The sequence below is a fragment of the Oryzias latipes genome, chromosome 19, assembly GCF_053564925.1.
Source record: "Oryzias latipes strain Hd-rR chromosome 19, Olatipes_Hd-rR_3.1".
NCBI classification, from domain to species: Eukaryota; Metazoa; Chordata; class Actinopteri; order Beloniformes; family Adrianichthyidae; genus Oryzias; species Oryzias latipes.
The window spans coordinates 15,420,768-15,448,566 of NC_136255.1; the positions used below are offsets into that span (position 1 = coordinate 15,420,768).

The 27,799-nt window shown below is 38.5% G+C and overlaps 1 protein-coding gene across 2 annotated transcripts in view; it reads right to left on the reverse strand.

Moving 5' to 3' along the window:
* Positions 1–27,799, reverse strand: part of dock1 (dedicator of cytokinesis 1) — a 176,933-nt gene that overhangs the window by 12,913 nt on the left and 136,221 nt on the right. For both annotated transcript variants that reach the window (XM_023949689.2, XM_023949687.2), the window contains exons 32-45: positions 26,296–26,354; positions 25,480–25,628; positions 24,199–24,284; positions 23,156–23,312; positions 22,635–22,675; positions 22,222–22,312; positions 19,820–19,939; positions 18,782–18,871; positions 18,354–18,458; positions 9,954–10,095; positions 9,729–9,810; positions 7,090–7,174; positions 4,970–5,056; positions 3,346–3,522 (exon numbers count right to left, since the gene is read on the reverse strand). In XM_023949689.2, the coding sequence (XP_023805457.1) occupies positions 3,346–3,522; positions 4,970–5,056; positions 7,090–7,174; positions 9,729–9,810; positions 9,954–10,095; positions 18,354–18,458; positions 18,782–18,871; positions 19,820–19,939; positions 22,222–22,312; positions 22,635–22,675; positions 23,156–23,312; positions 24,199–24,284; positions 25,480–25,628; positions 26,296–26,354 (1,471 nt within the window). The remainder of the gene's footprint in view (positions 1–3,345; positions 3,523–4,969; positions 5,057–7,089; positions 7,175–9,728; positions 9,811–9,953; positions 10,096–18,353; positions 18,459–18,781; positions 18,872–19,819; positions 19,940–22,221; positions 22,313–22,634; positions 22,676–23,155; positions 23,313–24,198; positions 24,285–25,479; positions 25,629–26,295; positions 26,355–27,799) is intronic.

Here is a 27,799-nt window from a genome sequence, read left to right on the forward strand (position 1 = left end):
TTTTTCCAATTTGTGGTATCAAAGCCTTGAAGGATTTTAAACAACAAAGATCTCAGGTTTTAAACAAAAAAGAACTTTCAAGTGAAGAAAGAAAACATTATAACCATAAAATATGACAATGGTCAAAACTTATATTTTAAAACCGAAACACAATGTAGACTATTTTACATTAGAAAATAAAACAATCTTTGCAAGATTTTTTGTCTATTTTCCAGTTGAAATACACTTGATATCAAGTGTGAATAATTAATGTTTACTGAATCAAGCTCTACATGACTTAGTTAATGATCACTATAGCTAATTAATCAAACTGTGTCATTGCTTTATTACTGTGTTTTTTATCTATACATTCCATAATTTCTGTTTGATAAATCTGTTTGAATTTATATTGTATTGACTACAATTAATGCTTAAAATAAATCAAATTAAATCAAACCAAATCAATATAAGATAAAACTAACTTACTAGTAACTTTTTTATAAGATGTAAAGAAAGTAAATCTTAAGGTGAGTCATTTGACCTTGAAAATATCTAATTTAAAGTAGTAAATCTAATGAAACAAGTTATTTTTTCCATTTTAAATACCGTAAAGTCCGGACTACAAAGCGCACCCAATTACTAGCCGCACCCACCCATTTTCACGTGTTTTACTACTTTTATACATACACAAGCCGCGTCAGAGTACAAGCCGTATGTATTAGGCAATATTGTCATCCTGACAAATCACGTCCTAACTCCCAGAGTAAGTGTGCTTCATTAGCACACAGTGGATGGAGTCAGCTTTGCCTCAGGATCATGTATTTGAGTATATCTACAGCTGCCAAACAGCATGGAACTCTATTCTGTTCACAAGTTCCTCAGTTATGTTTTTTTTATTTTTTTTTTATTATTGACAATCTAGGTATCATACATAAAATTACAAACAGTAACCATATAATCAACATTACATCCCTCAGTTATGATGAGGAAATTTACATCCGCGATCCCCCATTTCCCATGAGTCTTAGGGGCTAAAGGCGGGGCCAATGCCCGGCTCGCCATTCTGTTGCACGTGTTTAAGAATGAGCAAGTATCAGCAGTGCATGGAGGGGTGAACGGGAACAGCTCTCCTTCCGCTTGTGTCGCGGCAGCGTTATGGGAGTAACAGGGCTGGTTAAAAAACACACCAGTAAAATAAAGCAGCGGCGACTGAAAAGTGGGTCAGAAGTTTCCTTCCACAACAAACACTGTTGGTCCCGCGCGCTCCTTGTCTCCCGTGCGCTCCCGCGCGCTCCTTGTCTCCCGTTCCTATCTTCTCCGACAGCTCTGGCCAGGGCGGCTTCAAGGAGGAGCGCTTCGTCCCCATTGCGCCGGTGAACGGAGCAAATTGTGTCTGTGCAGAGCAATCGGACTTAATCCTGTACGTTTTGTGTATGAGGGGCGGATGCGTTGTTACGTGTGGGAGCCTTCAGACTGCCATCGGCCCCGCAGCTCACACGACACGCAGTCTCCAGCTCACACGGAGGCTGTGAGCGTTTCAATGCAAAACTCCGCTCAGTCCTTAGAAACCGTTAAAACGATCACGTCAATTTGTGTTTCCAGTCGGGTCCCGACAAAATAAAGGCTGATGTTATTCCCACATATTTACGTGCAGCCAGCCGAGTCACTATGACTCAGAGGTAAATTCACTCCATGCGCTGTTCTCTCCGTCACGCAGCTGACCAGCTTTTCCAAACCCGTTGGTGATGGTGGATTTTTTCACGCTGCTTCTAACGATTGCTTTTAACTTGAAAGCTTCATCATATTGTAGCGGCGATCACGTGCACGTTGGGTCTAATGGCACCAAAGGATTCTGGGATGCGGCTGGGCATGCGTGTTTTGTTTTGTTGAACCATGACTGAAGTGTCTAAGACCTGAAATGAGGTCCATGCTGTTTGGCTGCTAAGAGGTGTGTTGAAAAACAAATGACTTGTGCTTGGTGTTAGATAGAGAATACAAACCATTCACTGTGTCCGAAAATACGTACATGGCGGCCGCTAATTAAAACCATAAATTAGCCGCGTCACTGAATAAGCCGCACGGCTGTAAGCCAGGAAAAAAGTAGCGGCTTATAGTCCGGAAATTACGGTAATATTTCTAAGCAGATGTTTTATTTGTGAATGGTGGAGGGAAGTCATTTGTGAAAAAGACTTGTTTGATTTAGGGAGACTGGAAAGTTTGATCTTAATAGTAGTTTGAAAGTAAATATTTGCTTATAAATCATCTTAACCCTTGTGCTATCCTAGGCATTTTAACATTGGGAGTTGGGTCATCTAGACCCACTAGACAGTGCTCTGAACTGTTTCTCTTCGATGATTTGTGATCTTCACTGGGTGTCCATGAGTTACATGAAATCTTTCCACCTTTATCCACCTTTGTCATGGTAGGGAGAACACGTCAATGTAAGGGTGGGGTCATCTAAGATAGCACAAGGGTTACATGTTTAATTCCAGTTTTACTTTAAGATTCTGGTCTAGAAATAAGGATAACTGACCTATTGCAGTCCCTAAATTAGAATATAATTGAGAAAGAAGTATAGATGTACTTTAAAGACATTAAACTCTTTTGAGCAATTCCATCTTTTTTTGAAATATGATATTTCAAATTACCAGGATAATTCACAAAAATGTGAGTGTTTATAGCTAATCACAAGATTTTATTTTGCCTTTAATGGGCAGGATACCACAGTTTATTTGAAATAATCTTAGACAAATACTAGATCGATTGGCAGATTTCTTTTAACTTGTACCAAATGAAATAATAAATACAAAGTATTGCTCTTAAATAAACAGTTACAAATGAAACATGACTGAAAACATTTACACAAAAAAAAAAATCAGATTGTATAAGGGTTTTATAAAAATGGGCCAACTTGCACTAAGAAAGGATTCTCATTTTGTTCTAAAATCAGTCATTTCCACTCATTACACTATGTCACTGTGATCAAAATGAACTACAATTAGGTACATAAAAACTCAAACTTGTGCTTAGAACTAGCAAAGAAATACTACTAAATTATTGGGCTGTGTAACATTCATAGGAAGTAGTTCCTTTATAGCTTATTTTTCTCTTTTTGAATGTTTGGAACTCCTCGGTTCTAGATTTTGAGTGATTTTTTTCTTAAGATTAGTGTCCTTTAGTATTTTCAAGCTACCTCCTTTTGCAGTGTACATGGCAGAATGTGTAAAAAAAATTAAAAAAAGCTGCTGAAGCTTAGTTAAACATTAGAAAGGAGACAAGAACTGATTTAAGTGACTTTCAGTGATTTACAGCCAAAGGTAGCACCAGGGAAGTACGATTATTGATGAATAGTAAAGAAATGACTACCTTCTCATAGTTGGCAAAACCTCCCATGACAGCTGGATCCACAATCCCATTCAACAACATGGAGAGAGGGTTGATGGGGAGGTTGGGGTCGCTGAGATGCCTTTGCACCATGCTGCTGATCTTCTCATTGGTCAGCTGCATTGTTTCCATGGCGTTCTCCAGTGGACTGATCTCCTCCTGTGCAGCAGAGGGGGTTCATGGTGACAGATAGTATTAAAAAGTACAAATCAATTATTATAGCAAATACTATTAATATGGACAGTATACAGGCTGTCTCTGTACTTCAAAGGAATTGGGTTTAGGGAACATTTAATCCTACAACAGCCAAAAAAGACCAGCATTTCTGATTAAAATATACTTTTGCTGCATTTCAGAGCTTTGCAAAAGCAACGCTTGACCTGAGAAGTGGCAATCTCACAACAGGGATGGAGAGGGAAAAGAACTACCGAGGTTTACAAGGGATGCGAGCAGCTTGTTGAGTAAATGTCACATTTAGAGCTGAGTAGAGAAAGGTAAAGATGTCATGGCGGGGAGACAAATCTCCAGTGTGTGCCAGTATGTCTCGGGCCAGCTTGATAAAAAGAATTGTCAGATGGAAGGATTAAGCTTTGTGAATCTCAGCCTAGTCATTAGGCTTTAAATAGCGAGTCTGACCTTGGAGACCTGGCCTCTCCCCGCCTCATCTGGAGGGCAAGCTGCTGCTTACAGCGTGTTCCAACCCAGCCTGGAGGAAGAAACTGCTCTGAATCCTTATGACAGACTTCGACTCCACCACGCAGACTTAAGAGGCGGGGGAGAACGCTGGAACGCCTTCATTTTGATTAGGGCAAGGACACAACCAGCATATTTTTCTACTGAATTAAGTGCACAAGCTGCCTGATGTGTGAGAGCCATCTGGTGCTATTTGCTGAATATTAAGGAAGAATAAAATGCCCTAAACAAAAAAAATCAATGCGAGAGGCTCTTTTGGCCCTTACACACATGAATGGGACTGGTCGAAGCAGAATCATCTGACTAAGTAGAACATTTGTGTTGATGTACGGGAATACAGATTTCAAAGGGGCAATCTCCTGTCTAACTTATCTATCTGTTTTTCTTCACGATCCTTCACCACACAGGAAACACGTCAGATCACAACACAGGCATGAAAGCAGCCCTTTAAATAAGCAACCGCCAAGGAAAAATGTAACTTCGACCTTAACAGTCCAGGGACGAGTGGTAAAATGAGTCATTTCAGTCATGGAAATCAGATCCAAGGATTTTTCCAGAGTAGCATAATTAGGTGTCATAACTCATGTGTTACACTAAAAATTTCAAAGAAACCTTCCAATTGAATTGAGAATAAAAACAATTCTATTAGAAAAATAAACATATTCAAGAAACAATAAAGGCTGACTTCCTGTCTGAACAGGCCTCTCAAGTTGTATTTGTGCAGAGAGGCTTTTTTCACTGGAAACAAGAGTGTTTGGTAAATCAATGGGAGCCATCTGGCTAACAGAGAACGTGTCTTGTTGTTGGTCCAGCTTAGCTTAAGTGGACTAATCATATTGATTGGTTAGATGCAAATGTGCAGAGCCTCATCTGATTAGAGGGTCTGCTCGGCACGCGGGCCTTTCGTACTCACCGTGGAGACTGACTTGACTTCAAACCAGCGCAGGATGCCAGGAAGTTTGTACGCCGTTGTGTAAGTGGTCCTTTCGATCCACATGTTCTGCACGCAAAGTGACAAACATCAAAATCGAGGAAAAAGAGAGCACATTTCAAAGTGCAGATCTGGAAATAGAAGTGCCACTGCCTAAATGGGATGTAAAGACAGCTGAGCTGCTTATGGATGGGAAATTGCTGAATCTGTTTGGCTGAGCAATAGGACACGCTCATACGGAAGCCTGCAAAAATAGATCTGCCACTAAAGCATGAAGATGCTCGTAAAGAAAAGCTGCTGTAATGATCTTTCTAGGAAGGGATTTTCAATATCTCTCCTTTTAATTTGTGTCAGAGGACAAAGGATAAAAAAAATGAACAATCCAATATGAACAATAAAAGTAAACAGTGTCTTGCAATCCATAAAGCGTACTTAGCACTCACTCATTCACTTACCCTGGAGATTTGATGAATTAAAAACGATTTGTAAATGCAGGCAGGTCTACCAGATCAGACAGACGTTTGTGTCTTGCAACAGATATTCCTAATCTTACTGGGAGGAGAGACTGAGTCCAATCAGTGCGACAACAGGGCTCAGTCTCAGGTGACTTGAATACATCAAACTGTTCTGCTGAACTGATGCCGACGCGAACACACAGAAGAACGCGTGACTGGCTTTAATTTGTCGCTCTTCCACTGTTACCTGGATAACAAGTGTCAATACGTAAGGATGAAAAAAAAATGCTTCATAATTCCTGTTCTGTCGCACAAAATGAGAAGACTGGTTAATGAGATGCACAAACCTGATTTTGACACAGACGAACAATTAATGAGGATTATTCTGTTTATAATTCAAATTAGAGAATTAGTTTATCTTGCAGAGGTGTCGTCTACAGACCCACTCCGATGAAAATTGTGTTCTTGTGTAATTTTTCTGATTATGGAGGATATATAATGAAAATTAAGCTTAAAATTTCACTTTTGAGTATTTCTTTATTCAACTTGTAGCGAATCAGGAGTAAATAAAAGAAATGTAATTGAAAAAGTACTGTATTTGTCAAGTACAACATATGATGCTCTGCTCCATTCACCCGTAGACGACTAGATCCATGTACGTCTTTGTTGTCCTTGTCAGACCCGGCATATGGTCTCAAACCTGTCCAGCCAGATAGCTCCAATATTGCTCGGCATTTTTTGTTTAACTGGTAATGTTAGGTTGGGGGTATGAGGGGCTGTGAGCTAGCGGGAAAGCATGTGAACAGAGAGCTCTCAGTAACAGGGAAAGGGAGGGGGAGCCGGCTTTCTCCACACCAAGGGTCTCACCCAAAATTCTGAGGTGAATTTCTATTGAACTACTGCTGCTCTGAAGAAACTATGTCCTAGAAAACCACACAGGTTTTTTGATTTTGGCTAGAAGGAGCATGATTATGATTAAAAGACGACTTGATTTTTTTTAAATATAGCTCAAACAATGATTGGACTGGGTCTTTAACTGTAACTTTTATTTAATGTTTAAATTAAATATATATATTAAATCATGTTTTATTAAGGAGATGTAGGCAACGCTACATGTGGGTAGCATCAGTTAGTTTATCAACACTGCGCCCTCTCTATAATGTAAAATAAGATAAATTGAATAAATATTACTAAAAAACAAGGCTGAAAGGGCTGCACAAAAGTGCGTATGCATTTATCATTTAGCTGCAGACTGATATAAATTATGAATTAACTAAATTATTTATGAAGAATAAATAATGGACTAAGCTATAGATCAGTCAATAGATTCATTATCAAATTATGTCTAATCCCTAAATAAATGTCTTAAATGTGGTTTTGCAGGAATAGTGCGGAAATGACAGAGAAAACTAAACATTACAGATTGTAAAGGCTGCCTTTGCTCAGCAGCCAATGCTGACAGCTGATGTCACTACTCGCCAGTACTTGTTTTTAATCATATTGACTTCTTTATTTAAGCTTCAAACCTGTGCAGTTAAGACATTTCAATTAAAAGATTGAAAACTAACCCAAACATGTCAAACAAACCTAAAATAAAAAAAGTCTGGCAGTAGTAAAGATTGTAAATAGAAAAAAGAAAGAAGTTACAGCAAATTCGTTGTCAGGGTTGTTCTCTCCTTTCCTCACTGGCCTGGAATACTGGAATTTATGAACTTCATTTACAGTGTAGAAGCTGAAAAGGAAGCAAAAATCCATGAGTGAGTAAAATAAAACTGTTACTGGTAACCTGCAGTGTGATTGATTAAAACTGATTGCTTTGCCTCAGGTCAAACACAGGTCAAGCTCTGCATTCGACCTCCAGATTTAGTGTGTTGGCTTCCAATCTCCGGAATGGCCTCATCTCCATAGGAAATCAATTAATTTAGGAGTCTCACACATTGCTGGACACTTCTTAAAGTTATCCCGGCATGCAAATAAGCTGTGACACAACAGAAGGACGTGACGAGCAGGAGTGAACTCTGCCAGATCAGGTTAATAGACTTTTCACAGAATGGAATGACACAGGCAGCGGGGACAGCTGTCTGCATGCACTCATTCACAAAAAAGCTCAGATTCTTTCTTTGTGGAAATTAGCTGAAATCCACACATTCTTGATCTCTAAAATCTCTCAATATGTTTGAAACAACATCATTTGGGTTATTTAGCTAAACTTCAAAAGAAAGTAGGAGCAGAATGAGCATCATTATAAAGCCACAGAGCCTTAAAGGGAAAGCAGCAAAGGTTGCAGACGGGAACCTCTGCCACTAACGGCTAATGTTTTCCTAATTAACAGACCACGCCAGACTTTAGCTGACATTTGAACCAGACTAAAGTGATGGACTGTTACCATAGGGAAGAATGGCTGCATCTTGTAGAGAGCGCAGTTGTGTCTTTTGCTACGTTCACACCGGCCTCAGCAATGGGCATTCAAACCTCCAATGAAAGTCTATGTAAACACTCAGAAATGAGCTTCCCCTTTTACTTCCGTGGATTAAATGGCGTCCTCTTTCATTCACAGAAGTACCAACTTTTTGAACATTAATCATGAAGAAGAAATTAATAACTGCAGTTTGTGTCCGTCCAGAATTCTATGACACCAAGTCTTTTATATCGGAATATAGCTGTGAAAGTAAACGCCTGGAGCAAGATTCACAAGATTTGCACCACTGTGAGATTTTGCCCCAGACCTCTTCCAATTGTAGATGCGTGCGCTAGTTTTATGTAGTGACAGTCCAGTGTGAATGCCATAAAAGCACGTTCAAGAACCAGCATGTTTTTGAAAGTGCCACACATGTGAACGTAGCTTTTTTCGGTTCTCTTGGGGCTTGATGGGCCACGTTAAGAGAGATCGTGAAAATAAAACGTACCATTGTTTTACTTGTGGTAAGTGTATCGTAAAGTATTCGTAAGGTTTATGTAAGTCGCACACACTTATGACGTCCGGGTGATGCCGTTGTACGGTGTCCAGGTTTTGCGCAGGGTTTGTGGGGGTTAAAAGAAGAAAAATCTGTATAAAGTGCTTGCGCCTCACCTACCAAACCCACCCTTGCGTTTTGCATAAGAGTTCACTAAGACCTGTCGCCTATAGCATACCCATAAAAAGAATATGTATGAAGATTTTCACTTTATGGGTTTACGACTTTAAAATTCCCTGCGGGCGCCGTGCAGGTTTGCATATTTTTCACCAGCAAACAGCCTATTTTCACCCGTGAGGTCAGTTGTGACTAAGGCCCAAGACAGTCAAAAAGGCTAATATAGTTGCCAAAATAAAATTGAAAAGAAAAAAAATGAACAGGAAGAAAAATGGCCTCAAAGAATAAACTCAAACGACAGTTTTAGATCAGGCAATCTGCAGTGAAGTCTTTTACATGTCATATCTTGGCAGGCCAAACATAATTGTAGCACGGCCTGGTAGAGCAAGGTCAGAAAGGGCTGTGTTGTGTCGGTTGCAGTGACCCTTTGACTGAATTTGCTCAATCTCATTGCTATGCGCGGTGTATTCCTGCACTGAATGAAAGAATAAATAAGAGCAAGCAGACAGAGCGGACAGAGCGACAGCTGGGAGCTGCATGGTGAAAGAGAGAGAGACGGAATTGGCAGAAAAAACGGATGGGCAGTTAGTCTGGAGCAATTCTCTCCATGAACAGAGTCCCATATTATAATCAGACACAGTTAGCAAACAAAGTCAGTGGGCTGCAGAAAGGATCAATGCAGAGGGAATGAGGCCGGCACTGCAGACTGATGAAAAGATCAGCTCCCAGGTATATTTGCCCTAAAGGTTTTCCAAGTAAATGCGCTCTTTTAATCATGCTCATTGATGCGTTGGGTGGCATTTCAATGTGAATTTGCGCAGCTGAATGCTGCGAAGTTCAGTTGGCATGCAGACAAGTGGAAGGGTAGGGGAACAGCGTTTGCTGTGGCCCTGATGTTCCAACACCGAGCTATTAATGGTGGCAGAGGAACAATGTTGCTCTTGGCAGAGCGACGAGCGGCAGATGGCTGGTGGAAGTTAATAACCACTAGAACAACTAGAAGGTCAGCCAGTGTTTGTGGAACACTGACCCAAATTTAGATCAAGATTTAATCAACTTTTGCCCCTGTCCACCACACAGAAAAATGCTAATGCCCTTTTTCGTGTCATCAGAAGTGCCACTGACTAACTGATTGACATGCAGATTTGAAACGCGTGCTGTGTGACTTTGAGTTATCCGCTTCGTAACTGTGAAGAAAAGAATGACTATGCTTACCTGACTATTTGTTCAGACACTGGCTTATTTTGAAACTTTGCAGGCAGTTCAAGGATGGTTTTTACTGTAAAACACTGGATATCTTGAGTGGAAAAGTTAAGGAAACACGTTTAACAGCAGCATCCACTTGTATACAATGACAGCAAATATTCAACACATTCAGATCTAAATGCAGAAAAAAAAATACTAAAAAGTACACGGCTTAAAATGCCTCAGTGAGGATACACTGCAAAGAGGAGTTCTTTAGGTCTTCGCTGGGCGGCGTAGTGGTCTTCATCTTTTCTGCATTGGGAAACTGTGTGAGGAGCCGTGCCTCAAAGTCCTCTCTGCGCTCGTACTCTTTCCCACGATAAATGAACATTTTATTCTGAAGGACAAGAAATAATCGGTTAGACCTTGAGCTTGTAGGAAAGTGCATGCCTGTAATTTGCAAACATTATTTCCATGTGAGGTATACTGTGGCAGTTTTATGCAAATAAGTATGAAAAATATGGTGTAACCATCATTAAAGCACCAGTTAATCTGTAGAATTCAATCCCAAGGATAAAGACAGAAGACCCACTGGGGAGGTTGTAAATCTGCTTAGCCTGTAACTCTATCCAGTTAAAAACAACTGATCACAATCTTTTATGAGGTAAAGCTTTTTGAAAGAAAGTGAAATCCTTTTTGGTACAGTTTCAGAGATTACTTAAAGTTTTTTTTAAAATAAATATGTACAAATATATATTTACGAAAATGTATTAAATGCCTATAATAATAATAATAATAAAAATAATAATAGTAATACATTTTATTTCATAGCCGCCCTTCAAGGAACCCAAGATTGCCATACATAAAGGTGAAAATAAAATGAAAAGCAATAGAATGTACAATAAAATATAGATTTAAGATAGTCAGGAATAACAAGTTATGGGGGGAAATAGGCAAGTTGGTAAAGGTGAGTTTTTTTTTTTAATGTACGATTTATTGTATACTAAGCTGCAGGGCTGATGAGCCTGCAGCTGCCTTACTGGCACCGTCGGAGGTGCGTCAGGCGGAAACTCCATGCAGGTAGCTTTTACCTGTGCTTACACCTATATTTTATTAAAGTATTTTTTAATTATTCAAATGTAATCTCATGAAAGTAATAGGTTTGTGGATATTCCAAAATTAAAATAAAATAAACACATTAAAAATATTCATTAAATATATAATAGTATTTGGCCATATATACACACGTATCTATCTATCCATCCATAATATATATATATATATATATATATATATATATATATATATATATATATATATATATATATATATATATATATATATATATATATATATATATATATATATAATTTAATTTTTGTTTTCTTTGAATTCAACACTTCTAAACTTAACTATTTGACAGTACCGGATAGATTTAATAAACTTAGAAGTTTACTTGTGTTTTCAGTAAAACTAGCTTGTCCCTATGTACTGTAGGAAAAATTTCTTTAATAGAACAAGCTTGTCTTTAATTAATAAAATAGTAACTCTACCTTTGATTAAAAGAGTAACTAAAAATTCCTAAATTTAGGTGCATCAATAACCCAACTATTTACCGTTTGTGCATCTCTTGATGAAAATGTAACAGCAGCTAAAGGTTTCTCATCAACAAGTCCTTTGCTTGTTGACTCCCATATTTATTAAGCCAAAGATGTCAGTTTTCTTTGGCTGACTTTCAGAATGGATTGTTGGAAAAGGTACATATAGCTTTCCCCAGAAATCTGCCCATTGTCATAAATATCCAACAATTCTTTTTATTCCCGATCAAATGGATTGATGTCAAAATCTGATCCTTTAACTGTTTTTTCAAATCTTTTTATGACAGTTTTTTTAAGAGACTTTAGGAGTTTTCAATATAAGGTAAGGTGGACTTTTAATACTGGGTGAAAACAAACATACACACAATAGAATTGTGCTTTAGGTTGGACTTTTAATATATATACTAAGAAAAAACTTTGATTCTGGCAGAAAACATCTATCAGGAAAGCAGGAAACAGAATCTGATGTCTTCCCAAATCTATTGTACAACCACAGTATAAAAAGTTGATTTGTTCTATAAAAAGATGTGTATAAATTAGAAAAAAGGGTGCATTCAAAAGAAAAGCAGCATTCATCTGGCAGAGGGTGCTCAGAGGTCCACCTGAAGAACATTTGACAGAGTGAACATGACAGCTCACATCCAGACTCTGAGCTTTAAGATACATATCCTGACACATCCTGAGCTGCTCTTTGAGATCCAGATTAAGTTAGGATTTAGACAAGGAAGCAACGAGCTAAAAACAAGCAAACAAGTGCAATTTAGAGCAAACAAATACCGGCAAATGAATTTAGTCACAGTTCAAGGGATCTGTACTTTGAAGTGTTCAGACATCCCATCTGTTGTTTATTCTGCACTTGTCTTTAGATTTTTTGACAAGTAAGACAACAAATCAAAATTTCAAATGTTCATTAGTCCCTGGGCTTTTTTTTACAAGGACTGAGTGCATTAGAGAAGATGGTGGCGATAAATGGCTTTGCTGCAAAATAAATTTCTGCTTTTGTAATTAGCAAATACCCTTGTGCCCAACTGTATTAGGGTCTAATAAATCTTAAGCAGGTGAATTAAGCACTCTTTTTAAAATCAATTTGTGAGGGGGCTGGACACAAAATGCCTTTGTACAATTATTGATTTTCCCACATTACTGACTTTTCCCTGAAGGCGCCACAGGCTGCAACACAAACAGCAACATGCAGGGAGAGTGAAAACTGCATGAGCTAAGGCTGTATTGAACTGTAGCACTGTTAAAAATTAACATGAAGATTTTTCAACTGCTTTGTAAATACTAGAAGAGCAAGAAAAACCTCTTCTTGGTGATTGAAAACAATTGAACTAAGTTTAAATAAATACAGTAAAGTGTACATGTATTCAAAACTACTAATTAACTTAGTTAAAACGTCGTTCTGTCAGATCTGAAATAAAAAAAAAAACATTTGGAAAACGGGTAAAATCTGTAGGTAGAGTGAGATTCCTCACAATACAGGTAAAATCATGTTTTACGATAACTAATGTATAGCTTTGGACTAAATTGGTGATTTAAAATCCACTAGTTGTAGAGACAACAATTGGCACTTAGAATATTAAACTTAACAACCTTGAGTTGTCTGCAGGGGACGGCAATGGAAGAAAAAGTCTCAGTGTGGGAAAGGGAAAGGAAAGTTGGATTTTTGTTTAATAAGCTGCAGAAAGACTTTACGTAGTTTTCTTGCAGCTGCTATTTTTGTAAAGCCTTAGTCTCACGCACCAGTATGTGGATTGACCCGTATGTGAATTGCAGGTTTTTGGGGTGTCAAGGTCAGTGGAGGGTCGTAGACAAGTGCGGCTGCAGGTGTGTGTTGCAGTTCCCTTGAGGCTCATGTGGCCATCTACAGGGGCGTGATAAAAATAGAACTTACAATTGTTGGGCGTGTGGTAAGTGTATTGTGAAGTATTTGTAAAGCTAATGTAACTCGCATGCTCTTATAGTGTACGAGGGATGGCGTTGTACAGTTACACAGCACTCTATTAGTAAGGTGCACACTAGCTGTGGTTTCAAGGACAAAAGTGATCGGAATGAACGTCTGATCATAATAAATATGCGTCGTGTAAACATTTTTATTTCAATTCTGGGTCACTTGTGCTATAGCTTTTACGTCATGCGTAGACGGTGTGGCGTTCCAGAGAAGGTTTTGGAGCGTAAACAGGAACAGCCGGTTACTCCGCGCGAGCGAAGCAGAGCAGCCGGACTAGTAGCTTCATGTTAGTGGGCAAGGGAAGGGTGTTTTGTTACGGTGTGCGCTCTGGAGGAGGCTGCGGACCGCAGTCTGTCCGGTTGGTATCCGTGAGCGAGCTGCGGGACTCAGGAGAACCATGTCTCTCTGAAGAACAGTGTCTCAGCAGAGGAGCTGCTTTAGGTGCGTGAGTTGGCAGAGGCGGATATGCCGCTCCGCACAGTCCTGAGAAACCCACGGGATTTACAGGTAACACATGGTGCCTGTTGGACGACCTCACAAACTAGGCTTTCACTGTCTAACTTCGTAAATTCCAACAATCGGACATGCGCTTATCCCTTAGACAACACTGACAGGCTCCTTGACAGGATTTGCAGGTTTGACAAAAGGAAAAATCCATACGACGTGCCTGCGTCTACTACTTCACCCTTACGTGTTTTTTACGTGTTTCTTACAACCTGTCACTTGCAGGATGCCTGTGGAAAATGTGCATGAACAATTTTGTTCAACAGGCTCACCCAGTGCTCTACAGTCTCCATAAAGTGCTCTACAGTCTTCATATTCTCTGCGAGCCACCTGCGTACTAGGGTTGTGCCGATGGACGATATCATCGTCCATCGTGATGGGTGACTGACATCCCGATGGAGAGACCACCATCGTGATGCCACGCCCCCGCCACGTTGCGCGTCGACACCATAAGCCGCGGTTACATGTACAAAATATCTTGATGGGATCAATGGTCGGATTAGAATCCAACCGTGTACATGGTTCCAGAAAAATGTTTTTAGAATATAAAAACGTTCACTAAGGTCACACTTTCCGTCGGAATAAATCATTCGCACATGCGCAATAGGGTTTGAAAAACGGAAGGATATAAACTCCGCCGAGCAGCTTTTTTTTTTCAAACTTTATTGTATGTAACAAATCAATACAAAACAATGTTAAATAGCGCCGAGCGGCTATACATTGACATGTCAGCTCGGTAAAATACGAGATGATCTTCTAAACGTGCTTTTAATAATGTTACGGTTATTATGAAACACCTATTCGCTCATCATTTGAATTTTAATCCGTGTGGTCAGTGCTTTTTCTGAACGAAGCCAGGATTAGCAGTATGCTAACACGGGCTAACAACATTAGCTTTGGGTGGTGCTGCTAGCTGGCTGCACGTAAACATGTAAGAATAACATCAGCCTTTATTAGTAGGGACACGACTGGAAACACAAATCCCCATGATTGTTTGAATGTTTTCTAAGGACTGAGCGACATTTCTGCTTTGAAGCTCAAACCGCTGTGTGTGCTGACGATCCGAGCTGTGCTCAGACACACGTTTAGACCCGGTTCTGAGTTCGGTTGCTTGTACCCCTAGAGCTGCGGGACGGATCGCAGTCTTAAATCTCCCACACATACCGCTCATGTACCCCCCCCCCCCCCCTTCCCATCAAACACAAAGCTGTAAGTCCGCACTCCCCCGGAAGTGCGGGAGCGGACTACTTCTCTTCTATTTTGTTTGTTACTTTTTTTGTTAAAGTCACTTCCCTCAGTTTATACTGGATCATCGCGGATTGGGAAATAAAATAAAAAAAGCAAAAAAACGAATAGCAGTTATATAAGAACGAAAAATGTAAAAATACCCCCCCCCCGACGATGTCATCGTCCATCCCGATGGTTGACAGCAAACATCGTCAACGGCCAATTTAAGGGACATCGCCCAACCCTACTGCGTACAGGTTTGCCTGTAGACAGCTCGATCCACCAGTAAGGGTAGTTGTAACTAAAGCATAAAAAGATGGCAATATTCCTGGCAGGTTGGTAATCTGATGAGACTGATGTGGTATCTCTTCGTTATTGAAAGTTCTTATAATGTTTTCAATCCTAATAAAATTAGTAAACTGAGCGGAAGAGGAATTACTCAAGTTCTCGGAGGATCTCAGTGCCGTATTGATCGGACTACCTTCAGCTGTCCTGCAGTTTGAAGCAACCTTCATCCTTGGGTTCTTTCATCTGTTTTGTTCCAGTGTCAAGTGGCCCACATGTTCTTTCAGCTTCCTGTGTATGGACTGGCCCATCTGGCATTTGAAAAATAACCCATCCAAGCCTGCAGGCTGGTTATGTTGACTCAGTCGAAAAACAGAGCTTTAGTTAAAACATGCATCTGTCATGGCATCGTTTTTAATAAGCCCATGTTATTTTGTACTATTTATATCTGTCTTTTTTTTTTATTGGATCAGGACAGTTCCTAAAAAAGTATTCATGTTCTGACACTACTTACAAACCACACTTTAATAAATAAATACTGTCAGACATATATATCTATATATCTATATATATATGTGTATATATATCTATATATCTATATCTATATATATATAGATATATATACATATATATATATAGATAGATAGATCTATATATATATATCTATATATATCTATATATTTATTGCACTATTATACTATTTTGGAGACAGTGACTTCTAGATAGGACAGCCTGGATTTTCATGGTTTTCTATGTCAAAAGGAATTAAAAAAGGAAAATGTGCAAGCTGTACTGAAAGATTGTTTAAAGAGACAGTTAGATTAGGCCGCCATAGCTTGCCCTGTCTGTAATAGAGTTCCTGCCCTAACAGATAAAAAGGGTCAGCTCGGATTTGTGGAGATTGGAAAGAATAAAAGGGGGAAAAAAAAATCCAGTTTTAAAGGAATACAAGGGCTTGATTGGTATTATCACTTTAGAGGACCCTTTAGTGCTCGTTTGATGAGAGATTATCTTCCTCCAGTACAAGAAAACAGAAAATATAACACCAAAAAAACAATCTAGAGCAGGGGTGTCAAACTCATTTTGGTTCGGGGGCCGCATTCTGATCTCAAGTGGGTCAGACCAGTAATGTAAAAGCAAAATACCAGCTTTGTTTTCGTTTATTTACTCAATTGGAAAAAAGGCCTCAACCAACATAGTATCACTTGGGGCCAATGGATCTCAAATAAAATAAATTTCAATAAAAAAAAAGTTTGTCTATTCAATTTTATACAGACTGAATATTTTACATCTGACACTGAAGCGAACCAGAAACCAGAAACTTTTCTTTATGTGAGTCCCTCAGTGGTGCTGAATGTTATATTCTTTTAGCACTGCGATGTTAATGTATTCGAAGTTACATTAACAAAGTATTTGGGTTTTGCATTCAGCTTCATGAAAGAGGAAAAACTCTGTCCATTTATAATGGAAAGCTCTTCACTCCACCACACTTTTTGACAACATTTTGGTCATTAGGGTGTCGCTACTGATCATCCCTATAGCAAGATAACAGCGGTTAGGCTCACAGGGAACCAAACTGCATCTTACCCAGATGCAGAGCTGTTAGGTTTTGCTTTTGGCAAATGCAGATATATGCTGTTTCACCTGTTTTGCTTTTCCTTTGCTCCCCTAGTGGTGGAATTGCGCATTTCGGTTATTCCTTTAAAAAATCATAACTTGCAACAGGAATGGACTAGAAACTTACTTTCTTTTTTAATCATCCTTATGATTTTTACTCTTTATTTTTGGGCCGGACTAAACCACCTGGCGGGCCGGATATGGCCCGCGGGCCGTATGTTTGACACCCCTGATCTAGAGCATGTTAGCACCACTTGTTTTCTTTGCCAGTATAAAGCTTAAGATTTTTGTACCCAAAAACAGAGTAAGTGTTCAAAATGTGTAAAAATGAACCCCAAAATGTATCAAAACATTCTCAATTTAAAAAGAAAGGTTTATTTTAAATGTATTTGTCAGCGCCTCATAAAGATAATTTAACATTCTGACTGTTTTTACTTTTCATTCCACATCTTTCAAGAATGTTTGGAGTCAATAAGGGTGGTTGTTCGTGCTGTGCAGGACCAGCTGCTGGTCTGAATGCCACTAAAAGCAATTTATAATGTGACCGTATCACTTCCTTTCACTTTGTTTTGAAAGTCTAGTTTTGGTGTGCAGATGGAGATGGGACTTCTTGTAATGCAGGCCACACATTTAGTAAAAAGTAAATGGTGTTTTGCTGAAATTCAGGTGACAGTATTGGAACGTGATCAGAATGACAAGACAAACAAGATTGGGTTGTTTTTTTCTGTCCTAAATTAAATAGGATTTTACAGTGTTTAGTATGAATCATCCAGCAAGAATGCTAAAAAATAGACAAAAGAATTATGACAGGATGTTTTAATCATGTAGAAAACATAAATTAATTGTAATAATTGGACAAAAAAAATTAAAGCAATCAGTTGCTGTTCTACTTTATTTTCTTCTTTTTCTTCACAACCTTGTTTTATTGTTTCCTCATTAGATGTGATGGAGTTAGCTCATAGCTTGCCATCTTCTCTATAAAATAATCATGTAACACCTGATATATTTCTGGATTTACACAGGACGCACGGGATTCACCCTAGAAAGGTCTGGAGCTGGAGATCGCTGTCTTAGCGGGCTCGATTGCTGGCGACCTGCCCAGGGTGAATCCCGCCTTGGCCCAACAGTAACCGAAAGAGCCTCTGGCCACCCAGCGGTCCCAGCGTGTTAGGAAAATGGATGGAAGTTCAGGACAGAAACCCTCGCATCGAGCAGCCATTTTGGATTTATTCTTCTACCCTTTGATCGTGTCACTGAAAAGGTCACATGCCCACAGCTGAATCCCTGATTGGGTGACGCGCCGTGTCAAGCGCATCCGGTATGATCGCAGCATTAAACCAGCTGAAATGACTTTAAAACAAAACATATATGTAAAAAGAAAAGGTTCCAGCAATCAAAAGAAACACACAAAGGGTAACAACAATGTCACAGAGGTACACATGGAAAAAAAGGAAAAGCAATGAGAACACTCACACGCAGGAAAGAAGGGAAGCCCATTCCATAATAGCCCACAGCAAAGTAATCAGGTCTGGGCCGAATAACCTTCACAATGTTCTCGTAGAACTGAGCCTGTTTCCGCTGTTGTGGGAAAGATAATAAAACGTTAGGGGGCCGAAAAGCATTTAAATATTTATGGCACTCCTGGGGTAAATTTTCCTTATAATCGTACAGAAGTTTTAAGAACACACCCAAATGCCTATCTACTCCCATCTAGTCCATATATGTGTGTTTGTTTTTGTGAATATTATAAAGCTTCAAAGATGAAATGAATTAAAAGATAAAAGTTTGAACTGAAAACTAGATTATAAAAGCTGGTTTGGATGACTGAACTAATGTTTTGACTGAACTAATGTTTTAAATACTGGGATGCATTTTTACAATAAAAAACGGATTTTACTTACCAGAGATGCACTCAGCTGCTCAAAGTCAAACATTTCATTCTCATATTGTTCCGCCAGTTCTTTGCTCAGAATAATTGCTTCCTCCCACATCTATTGAGAACACAGACACTCAAAGAATTAATTAATTACAACCATTAATGTGGAGATAAAGCCATATTTCTTTGCAAGCTACACTCCACTACGAAGATCTGCATTTTGTCATTTTGCTCTGTTGATCAAATAGCACTAAACTTTACATCTTTTGACCTTTTTATTTCGCCCTTGAGAGTTCTCCAACAGACTGAAAACTATATTCAAACCCAACAAACATGTTGAATCGAGTAGCTCTCTGATTCAGTTGGATGGACTGAGCTGGCCCAGACCGGACCAGAGGTGGATCCAAATTGCCACTTGGATTTAGTCCGCCATCGTTTGGGATAGTAATGTCAGCAGGAAATGATATCTACACGGCTCGCCTCGCTCTCATGGAGAATGTTCTCAGTCAGACGCAATGGCGTGTTCTTCCAGCCACTCTGACACTATGATATCCCTCTGATGGGTTTATCCAAATTTCTATTAAATTGCTGTCTGCCTAAGAATCCTTCCAGTGGGACGGTTGGCTGCAGAGCCAAGAGCGGTGGCTGCATCTTCTCTGTGATGACACACGTAAAGCTTTCTGACATCATCCACGGGAAGCTCTGGCTGCAGATCTGCTGACCCATTCCAAGCTTAGCTAAGAGTCTGAAACGGTTTCTTTCTCCACGGGAAAAATAGGAATATGTTTAATGTTGAGGGGTCGCAGTGCAGCCTGCACAGCTTCACGAAAGGGAGCTTTTTCTCATTCTCAAGTGGCACAAATGGCTTTCGAGTATGACGCTGAAGTGGCATTAAGGTGAAAATGAATAAGAACCCAAGAACAGATAAACAGGAAAAGGGCTTTTATGAAAGATTAGGGTATCAGAGAAACTATAAATATATAAAGTAATGCCCATGTAGTCACATGAAAAACATCAACGTAAAACACACATTTTACAAGAAGAGCTCTGCTACAAATCTTACCTTGCCCTTGTCGAAGTAATTAATAATCTCCTGGTAGAGCTGGTCCTTAAGCTGCCCTTGAGTGGCAGCCTGGTAACCATCTCTCTGCGTCAGGTGGGCTGCACATGGCTCGTCTGACCACTACAGAGAACAAATTAGTACTAGGGGTCAAAACCATGCAGGAATCAAGTCGAAAGGGCGACGAGAAATCAATCAATCTTCTTTCCGATGCAAAAAGGTGAAATTGATTTGGCAGGGAAAAAAAACAGAACTTCAGATTGTAATGTGTTTGTAAAGACACAGAACATGTTGTTCTGAAGAAAGAATACTCAATGCAAGTTTTATCTTGTTTGATTTATTTTCCAAATCATGTCATTACACCCTGAGAGACTATCGATCAAATTGATGCTTTGTTTTTATAGTATCTGAAATATTTCTGCCTTCCTAAAAGGAGTTTCAAATCCATGAAGGAAATCCATTAAACTGCTGTTGGGTTATTTATGCAAAACGCTGCTGCCGTTGCAACGGGAAACCTAACGTTTACAGATGTTTCTTTGGTATTTGGCAGGAGAATCTCATCAGACAAAAACACCCTAAAGAAAAACATGCCGACGCTGTTGTTTTTTAAAAACCAGGATGGAGAATAACTTGTGTTCTGGAGGATCCAAACAGCCTGGCAGGAGGACACACAATCTGTTTGGCCAAATTATTTGGCCATGCACTCTTTTGCATGTTGTACAACAAATACAGTTAGTTTCAAACAGGATTCAGAGGTGCTGAGAACTACCTGAAGAAGTGAAATCGATCTGTCAGTGTATGTGTGATAGGAACCTTTAGAACAGTGAAGCCTCATGGTTTGGAAAAGTCCACCCCCTTCTTTAAATGTTAGCCTCCACATTGTTTCTTATGCTACGTTCACATCTAATGCACTGTGAATTTTCTGTGCAAATTACAACCGGCGTTAAATTTACTCCTTGACACTTGTCGAAAAATGTGTTCATAAACTTGATGCGTGTGGGAGGAGCAACTGTCAAAGTTTTCAGCCTCATCGATACATGGAAGCATTGACTGTATCACTGAGTATCTCATATAGAGTCACTGCATAGAAGACGTGGATGAAGTTGAGAGGATCAGGTTTATTTATTTTGCAAAGCTCTACAAAGGCATCAGTAATCATGTCTCCATGTCTGGGTTCATGAGATCATTCAATGACTCTCCCAGTATGATGAGGTTCACCATCTACTGCAAGACCTGCGTCCTAATGATGGACGCTTCCAGCGGTACTTCCGTCCCTCTGTGACCCACTTCTACAATGTGATGTCCGGTACCAGTCCAAGGAGGAAAAAAAATTAAAATAAGAATAAAATAAGAGAAACTTTTTATTATTGTCTTGATGCAAAAAAAAAAAAGACCAAAAGTTTGGACACACCTTCTCATTCAGAGAGTTTTCTTTATTTATATATATCCAGGACCGCCACGCCTGATGCTCAAAACCCTCTGCAAGACCTCTGATCGCATCTGTACGTTGACTTGACACTGAAACTGGAACTGGACACCCCCGCCGAATTGCACTTTCGAATGTTTGGTAATCATATTAGCACTGATGCTAGTTTTCTTAAGAAAACCAATTATTTATCAGATGTAAGTTTTACATCATATACTACTTTACGGGCAGTTACCCTCAGTTTATCTAAAAGCATGAACGAAATGGTTAATCAAAATGTACAAACTTCCACACATAAATGGAATCTCTTTCTTTTTGTTTGCTGTAATCAGTAAGAAAACAGATGCTAAATCACAAGTAGATTCAAAGTAATAAAACGGACTCCCGCAGATGAAACTGTGATTAGTCAGCCAGCAAAATGGGATTCAGTCACAGCCTGTTTTTTATTTTTTATTTTCTGAAATCCCAATTTGAAGGCTGATGAATACACCTATTTATGCAAACCCAGATGAGTTTTGGGGTGATATAATTTGCCAGAAAGGTGCAAAGGATCGACACAAAAATATACCGGCTTAGCAAAGTCCCAACCGGGTCTCCAAATTGCGTGAGAAATTGTGCGGTGTATTTTCAACAAAGGATGATGAGCTTCTTGATAACCTATTTATCTACATGTTTCTAACTGAAATGATCAGGAGAAAATAAGCCTCTCATCACCATGAAGCAATAAAACAGAGATGATGTAGATTATTTAGATTTAAAGCTCTGCTTTGACTATAATAATTCCTATTTTGTTTTTTTATTTTATAACTAGACAAGTTTGGAAAATGTATATTATTATTGACCCTGCTTAACATTTCTTTTACTTCAAACACATTAAAATGACTTTTATTGATGCTTAAGGTTAAATGCTGCGTGCTTTGCAGTGGTTTTGTGGAAAATCTGAGCAGATACGGCTTGTTAGTGTGTCGTGTCTGCTTACCTTGAGTAGTTTTGCATGTAGCAGCAAGGTGTAAGCAGCCTCTGTGTAGTTGTCACACTCTCTGTGTAAGTCGCACAGCTTGTACAGGTATCTGACAGGAAGCAATGCTTTTAGATTCATATGGAAGAATGCTTTTCACACTTAACCAACACCTTTCTTTCTGCTTCAATAAAACGACAAAGGCCTCCTTATTGTTTCACTTCAACAAAACTTGACAGACAGCAGGGGAAGGAAAAAAAAAACTCACACTGTTGTAATTTGAAAGAGGAGGCATATTTTTAAAAAAATGGAGCTCCAGGGAATTACAAGAATAAAAGAGGATTAATGTTCTCCATGTAATATACCTTGGTGTTTTATTAAATGCCTCAAGGGGATGGATTTTAGTTGGAGGGAAATTCTGGAATGGGTCTTACCTGATGTACATTTCTTCTCTGTCTATCTCCTTGTAAAAGTTCTACAGCAAAGAAGAAGAAAAAAACATTTAAACCTCTCCAGAACACCATCCTGTAACACTCAGATCCCACTTTAAATGCATGAACTGCAGGTGTTTTTGTTATAAAATTCACCTAAAAGGTGAACACATGACTTTCTGGCAACATTTGATAGAACACAGCTTTGGGTAAATGTTAAGATACAGGCACTGATAGAGCACGGCTCAAACAAATGCTAACTACAAAGCCACAGGTCCGCGGCCTTCTAGAAACCTTTAATCATGTGGGATAAACCTGGCATTTTGGCACCACCAGATAAAATGTCTCGTCCCAAAAAGGCATTGACTAAGATTAACCGCTCTGTGATAACATCTTAACACATTCTGTCACGTGCAGGTAGTTTTTTCTTTTCTTTTTTTTTTTTTTGTCTGGGAGCAGATCGGATTATGAGAACTTATATTTGTGCGTTACAGGTGTGGTGGAATTGGCAGCAGCTGACTTACGAGCACATTGACCGTACAGCTCATGCGGTTTTCCTTGTTCTCGTCATGCATGATGGTCCTGTAGTCCAGCAGCCGCTCCAGCAGACGCACTACCAGATTGACAAAGAGCTCGCCCATTCTTGCCAAGTACTTGTGCTTCCGACAGTGCTCCAGCAAACTGGTGTTTGTTGCAAAACATAGAAGAGGTAGAAAGAATGTATTGAGAGACCTAACACAAAAAACAAAAACCTGACAAAGACTTAAGGTTGTGTCATACATTTTGCACATTTTCCATGTATGAAATTTTGGTCTTTCCTGATACACGAGATATACGTAATTCATAAGTCTGTCTTGAGTTCATCAATGAGTGCAGATAGATGTCCGTCCGTTCATTACATGAAATCGGTTTTGACCTGTTCAAAATCCTTGATCGGTTGGAAATAACGCAGTTTACGCATATTTAACATACAGTACAGACCAGTAGTTTGAATGAAAAGGTTTGTCCAAACTTTTGGTCTGTACTGCAGTTTATATGAAATTATTACATAATCCCTACACAATTGTGTGTGATTTTTGCGAGAAGCATACGCACATTTGTGGCTTTCCACGATCGTTGTATAACTGATGTATAAATTTTATATTACATATACGGCACACAAATCACGTTAAAATTATGTAATTGACGCACAAATCACTAAAGAATTGCAAATAAACAGTGCAACAATCACACACAGTTCATGTTCTACATGGATTTATGTGTTCTTTGATCGGTTTATTTATCTTCTATGGTTTTGAATTTGTTCATTCTTGACGAATCCTAGAAAATTTCACGTAAAGACCACAACTTTTCACGCTTTTTCCCTGTATATTCATGTATGACCTATTTTCATCCGTGCAAAACGTACTTAGTGGCTGTGTGACACGGCCTTTTGGAAAATGTTAGGTTTTTGTTTTTGTTGTAACTTATTTACTGTGATGGGGGAAAAAAAGATCCCGTAAGATGTCACCTGTGGTTATTTTGAGGACTAATACGTTGCAATTAGCATGATCTAATCAGGGCTTACATTTTCTGGAAGAGGAGTTTGTACTGTTCGTCTCCGTGGCCTCCTTCCACCTCGTGATCGAGTTTGGTGATGATCTCGTTCTCAAACTGCAATTAGACAGAGCAGGCGTAAATAATCAGCGCAGCTAATTTTTCAATTCATTAGCCCCGTCCCTCTTCTCACCCTTCATTTAGACTTAGGCTAAGCTAAGGTTTCAACTTTAATCGATCGTCTCTTGCAGAACATCTGGCTGGGAGCCTCAACATTTATTTTTTCAAATTTAATTATTACGAATGTTCTTATTTGCCTGTTTACATTTTTTGGAGAAGCTCTAAACAAAGCAATATGACAAGACCCAGCATTACTCCAGCTGCATTGATGTTGTCAGCACTGACAGTGATTTATAATCCCTTTCTTATTATTTTTTATTTAGCTGAGGTGAAAAAGAGGATTTTATTCTGTTCAAAAAAAAAAAAAAAAAAAACTTTTACATTTTTGTTTTTCCCAAAAAGATACAAAGACTCTGACTTAAGCATAGTGAAAAACAAAATTAATAAAAAAAATAAAATAAGGAAAATGTGTCAATAATATCAAAGAAGGAAATTCAACTAGCTTTATCTGTTTTTAAAAATAACTAAAAAGTAAAAAAAAAAAAAACATTTTTTCTTTATATTTTATCAAGGAAAACAGATGTAAAACAAAGTTTCTCTAGAATTTGTTAAGATGTAAGCAGAGAAACTGAAACAAGGACTTTTTAATGCAAAGAGGATTAATTTCACACCAACACTTTTGCTCCCTACGCTCAGACTGCAGATAATTGCAGCACAACAAAGCAGGATTGGATTCTAAACAGGAATTCGTGCTATGAATCAGACTGACTACAGTGAACTTCTACTTTACACCTTACATTTTCATCAATGCCCCTCAGTTTTTTTGATTTCCTTCTTCACAGTTTTTTTTTGTGACAAACTGTTATATCCTAGGTATTTTAAGGAGCGACATTGTACGGTAGTTTCTTCCTGCTGCTTCAGGATCACCTTAGCTTTTACCTGCCATTCACTTTAAAACAAATTTTTCTAACTCATGGTGCAATTGCCTTTTTTCCCTCTATTATTGAGTGATTCATTGCGATGCGTTTTCTTTTTTTTTTAATTGGACATACTTTCATTTTGTTCTTAAGTTGAACTGTTATACTTAACACTTTACACTAAAGTGGACATGTCACCAAAACGGGACAAATAAATACATTTCGTTTATCTCCAATCTTTATTTTGCTGATTTTCTTTAAGCTTTGAGACGCACCCTTTGGAAGCTGCAGGTAAAGTGGAACTCGCACTGCATCATGTCAAAGAAGATGGGGATGGTTGCCTTTCGAAGCTCAATCTCTGGAACAAGCGTCATCTCCAGAATGGGGCCGACCATCTCAGGAATGAACTTTATCTTATGGGGCCCTTTAAGATGGAAAAATATAATTTACAACAAAAAAACAACAAACACGTAGAAGAAGAAGAAATTTGGATTCTTAAAGTTGTTAAAGAAGGAAAAATGTTTAAAGAAAAACTGCTCTGCTTCTTTATCAGAAATCAAAAATAATAAAACCACTTTCCCTCAAACTTCAATGAGCACAACTAAAAAGCTCAGTATGACAGAAAGCTCTTATAATAGAATCAAAATGAGACGGTAATGATGAATGGGGAGACTCAGGTGAGGAAATCTTACAACCTAATTTGAGAGAAATCTCCGTCCTGTGAGAGTTGATTGCCCTCTCAGCACATTACAAACATAATTGTTTATATTTAGCTCCTTCATTTTCACAGATTTTCACAAATAGAGGCAGAAATTACAGTCTGCCTCCAATCATGACTACTAAAAAATATAAGTATTTCTATTCCTGTTAAACAAAAACAAAAACCTTTCAATCATAAAGTACTTTTTAGCTAAAATTAAAAAAAATTGCTGGTTTGTAAAAGGCCTCAGTAAAGAGTGATGGACCACTACAATAGTTCCGAACTTGTACCATATTTCAACACATAGCTTATTGCTCCAATAACACATTTACTGATGATAACTATATGAATGAAATACTATTCAGTGGAACCATTCAAAATGTTACTTTACCAAGATTGTACCACATATCCCTTATTTCAAAGCCAATCTGTCTTCTCATGTCCTGGTACCTGCAACACAAAAATGGAAAAAAAAACTATTATCCAAATCTATTATCCATCTGCATTTCCAAAAACTGAATCTTAAGAAAGTAAAAAAGACTTTTGCAAAAAAAAAAATCTCTTGCAAGAAAAATAATCATATCAAGAGATTTTTTTTCTAAAGCAAAATAAACTTAGTTTGAGAAAACATGTCAATTTTTGCTTAAAATAAAAATTCTTGGTAAGACCATTATTCTAACATCATTGGCAGATTTTTTCAAGAAAATCTGCAAACGGTGTAAGAATTTAGGATTTCTTTTCTATAGGGCCTGTTTTTGCGGTGTGTCCGCATCCAGAATTGACTTGTTATTTTATTCAGACACAGACATCTCAACTCCTTTTTTTTTTTGTACAAAAAAGCTCCAAAAACATCTGCAGTTTGTTTACACTTTTACAGAAACAAGTATATCCAGTGGATGGTTGAAGGTGGTTCACGACTTTAAGAGTGAAATCTATAATGTAAAAGATTTATAGTGCCTGGTCAGCATTAAATACAATTTTATGATGCTCCCTGGCACAGAACGCTAATGAGTTATGGCTGCCATTCTAAGTTTACAACATGCACACATGCTGGTAGTGAAGTGGCTGTCAGGGATGATCCATCTACGGCTCAGTTTATGCATTCAAAGAAAAATAAAGACAGGGCGGATGACAGAACGTATAGTGTTTGATCAAGCAGTTTTACGTTGAGGCTGCAGAAAAAACGAAGAAAAAAATTGCATCGTTTGCTTTCACAAAATAGATCCTTCCCAAAGTCTCCGGTCAAATAGAGGGCAAGGTGAGCTGAAAGGTCACAGAAGGTCACACAAAGAGTAAATGAAGAAAAGTGAAGTGAAGTGTAGTCGTTCTCTGAAACTTATCACCTGAAACACATAGGAAATGTTCTGGAGGTTTAAACAGATCACCTAAACCATTTCAAAAAATCTTTAAGGATAATCTTGGTGAGAGGGCCACTTGTTTTTTTTCTTCTTCTTACGCTTAAATCGACCTATAACAGCTCATTTTTGCTGCATCACTGAATGCTGATAACTAAATAAATGCTTTTTTCTTTACTGATTGTTAACCACTGGGAATAAAAAGCACTGAACCCTAATATTGTTTTGGAGCTTTGCAACAAAACTCTGCCGTCGGCCTGGCTGTGTGGCTGATTGAGAAAGCAAAGCAACAAAACATCCATCCATCCAGGGCTCTGTTGGTTTATATGTGCTGTAAACTGTGTTTACAACACAGATAAAAAAAAAGATAAACAGCATCAACTTAAAGATCCTCTTGGTATCATGTAAAGCAAACAGTAACATCTTTTTTTTTCCTGCTAAAAACCCTTCAAATTGTGACTTACACATGGGAACGGCCCCTTTTCTACAACTTTCAATCATTACAAATGTTATGTTAAGCTGTTGCTAATGAACTGTGTG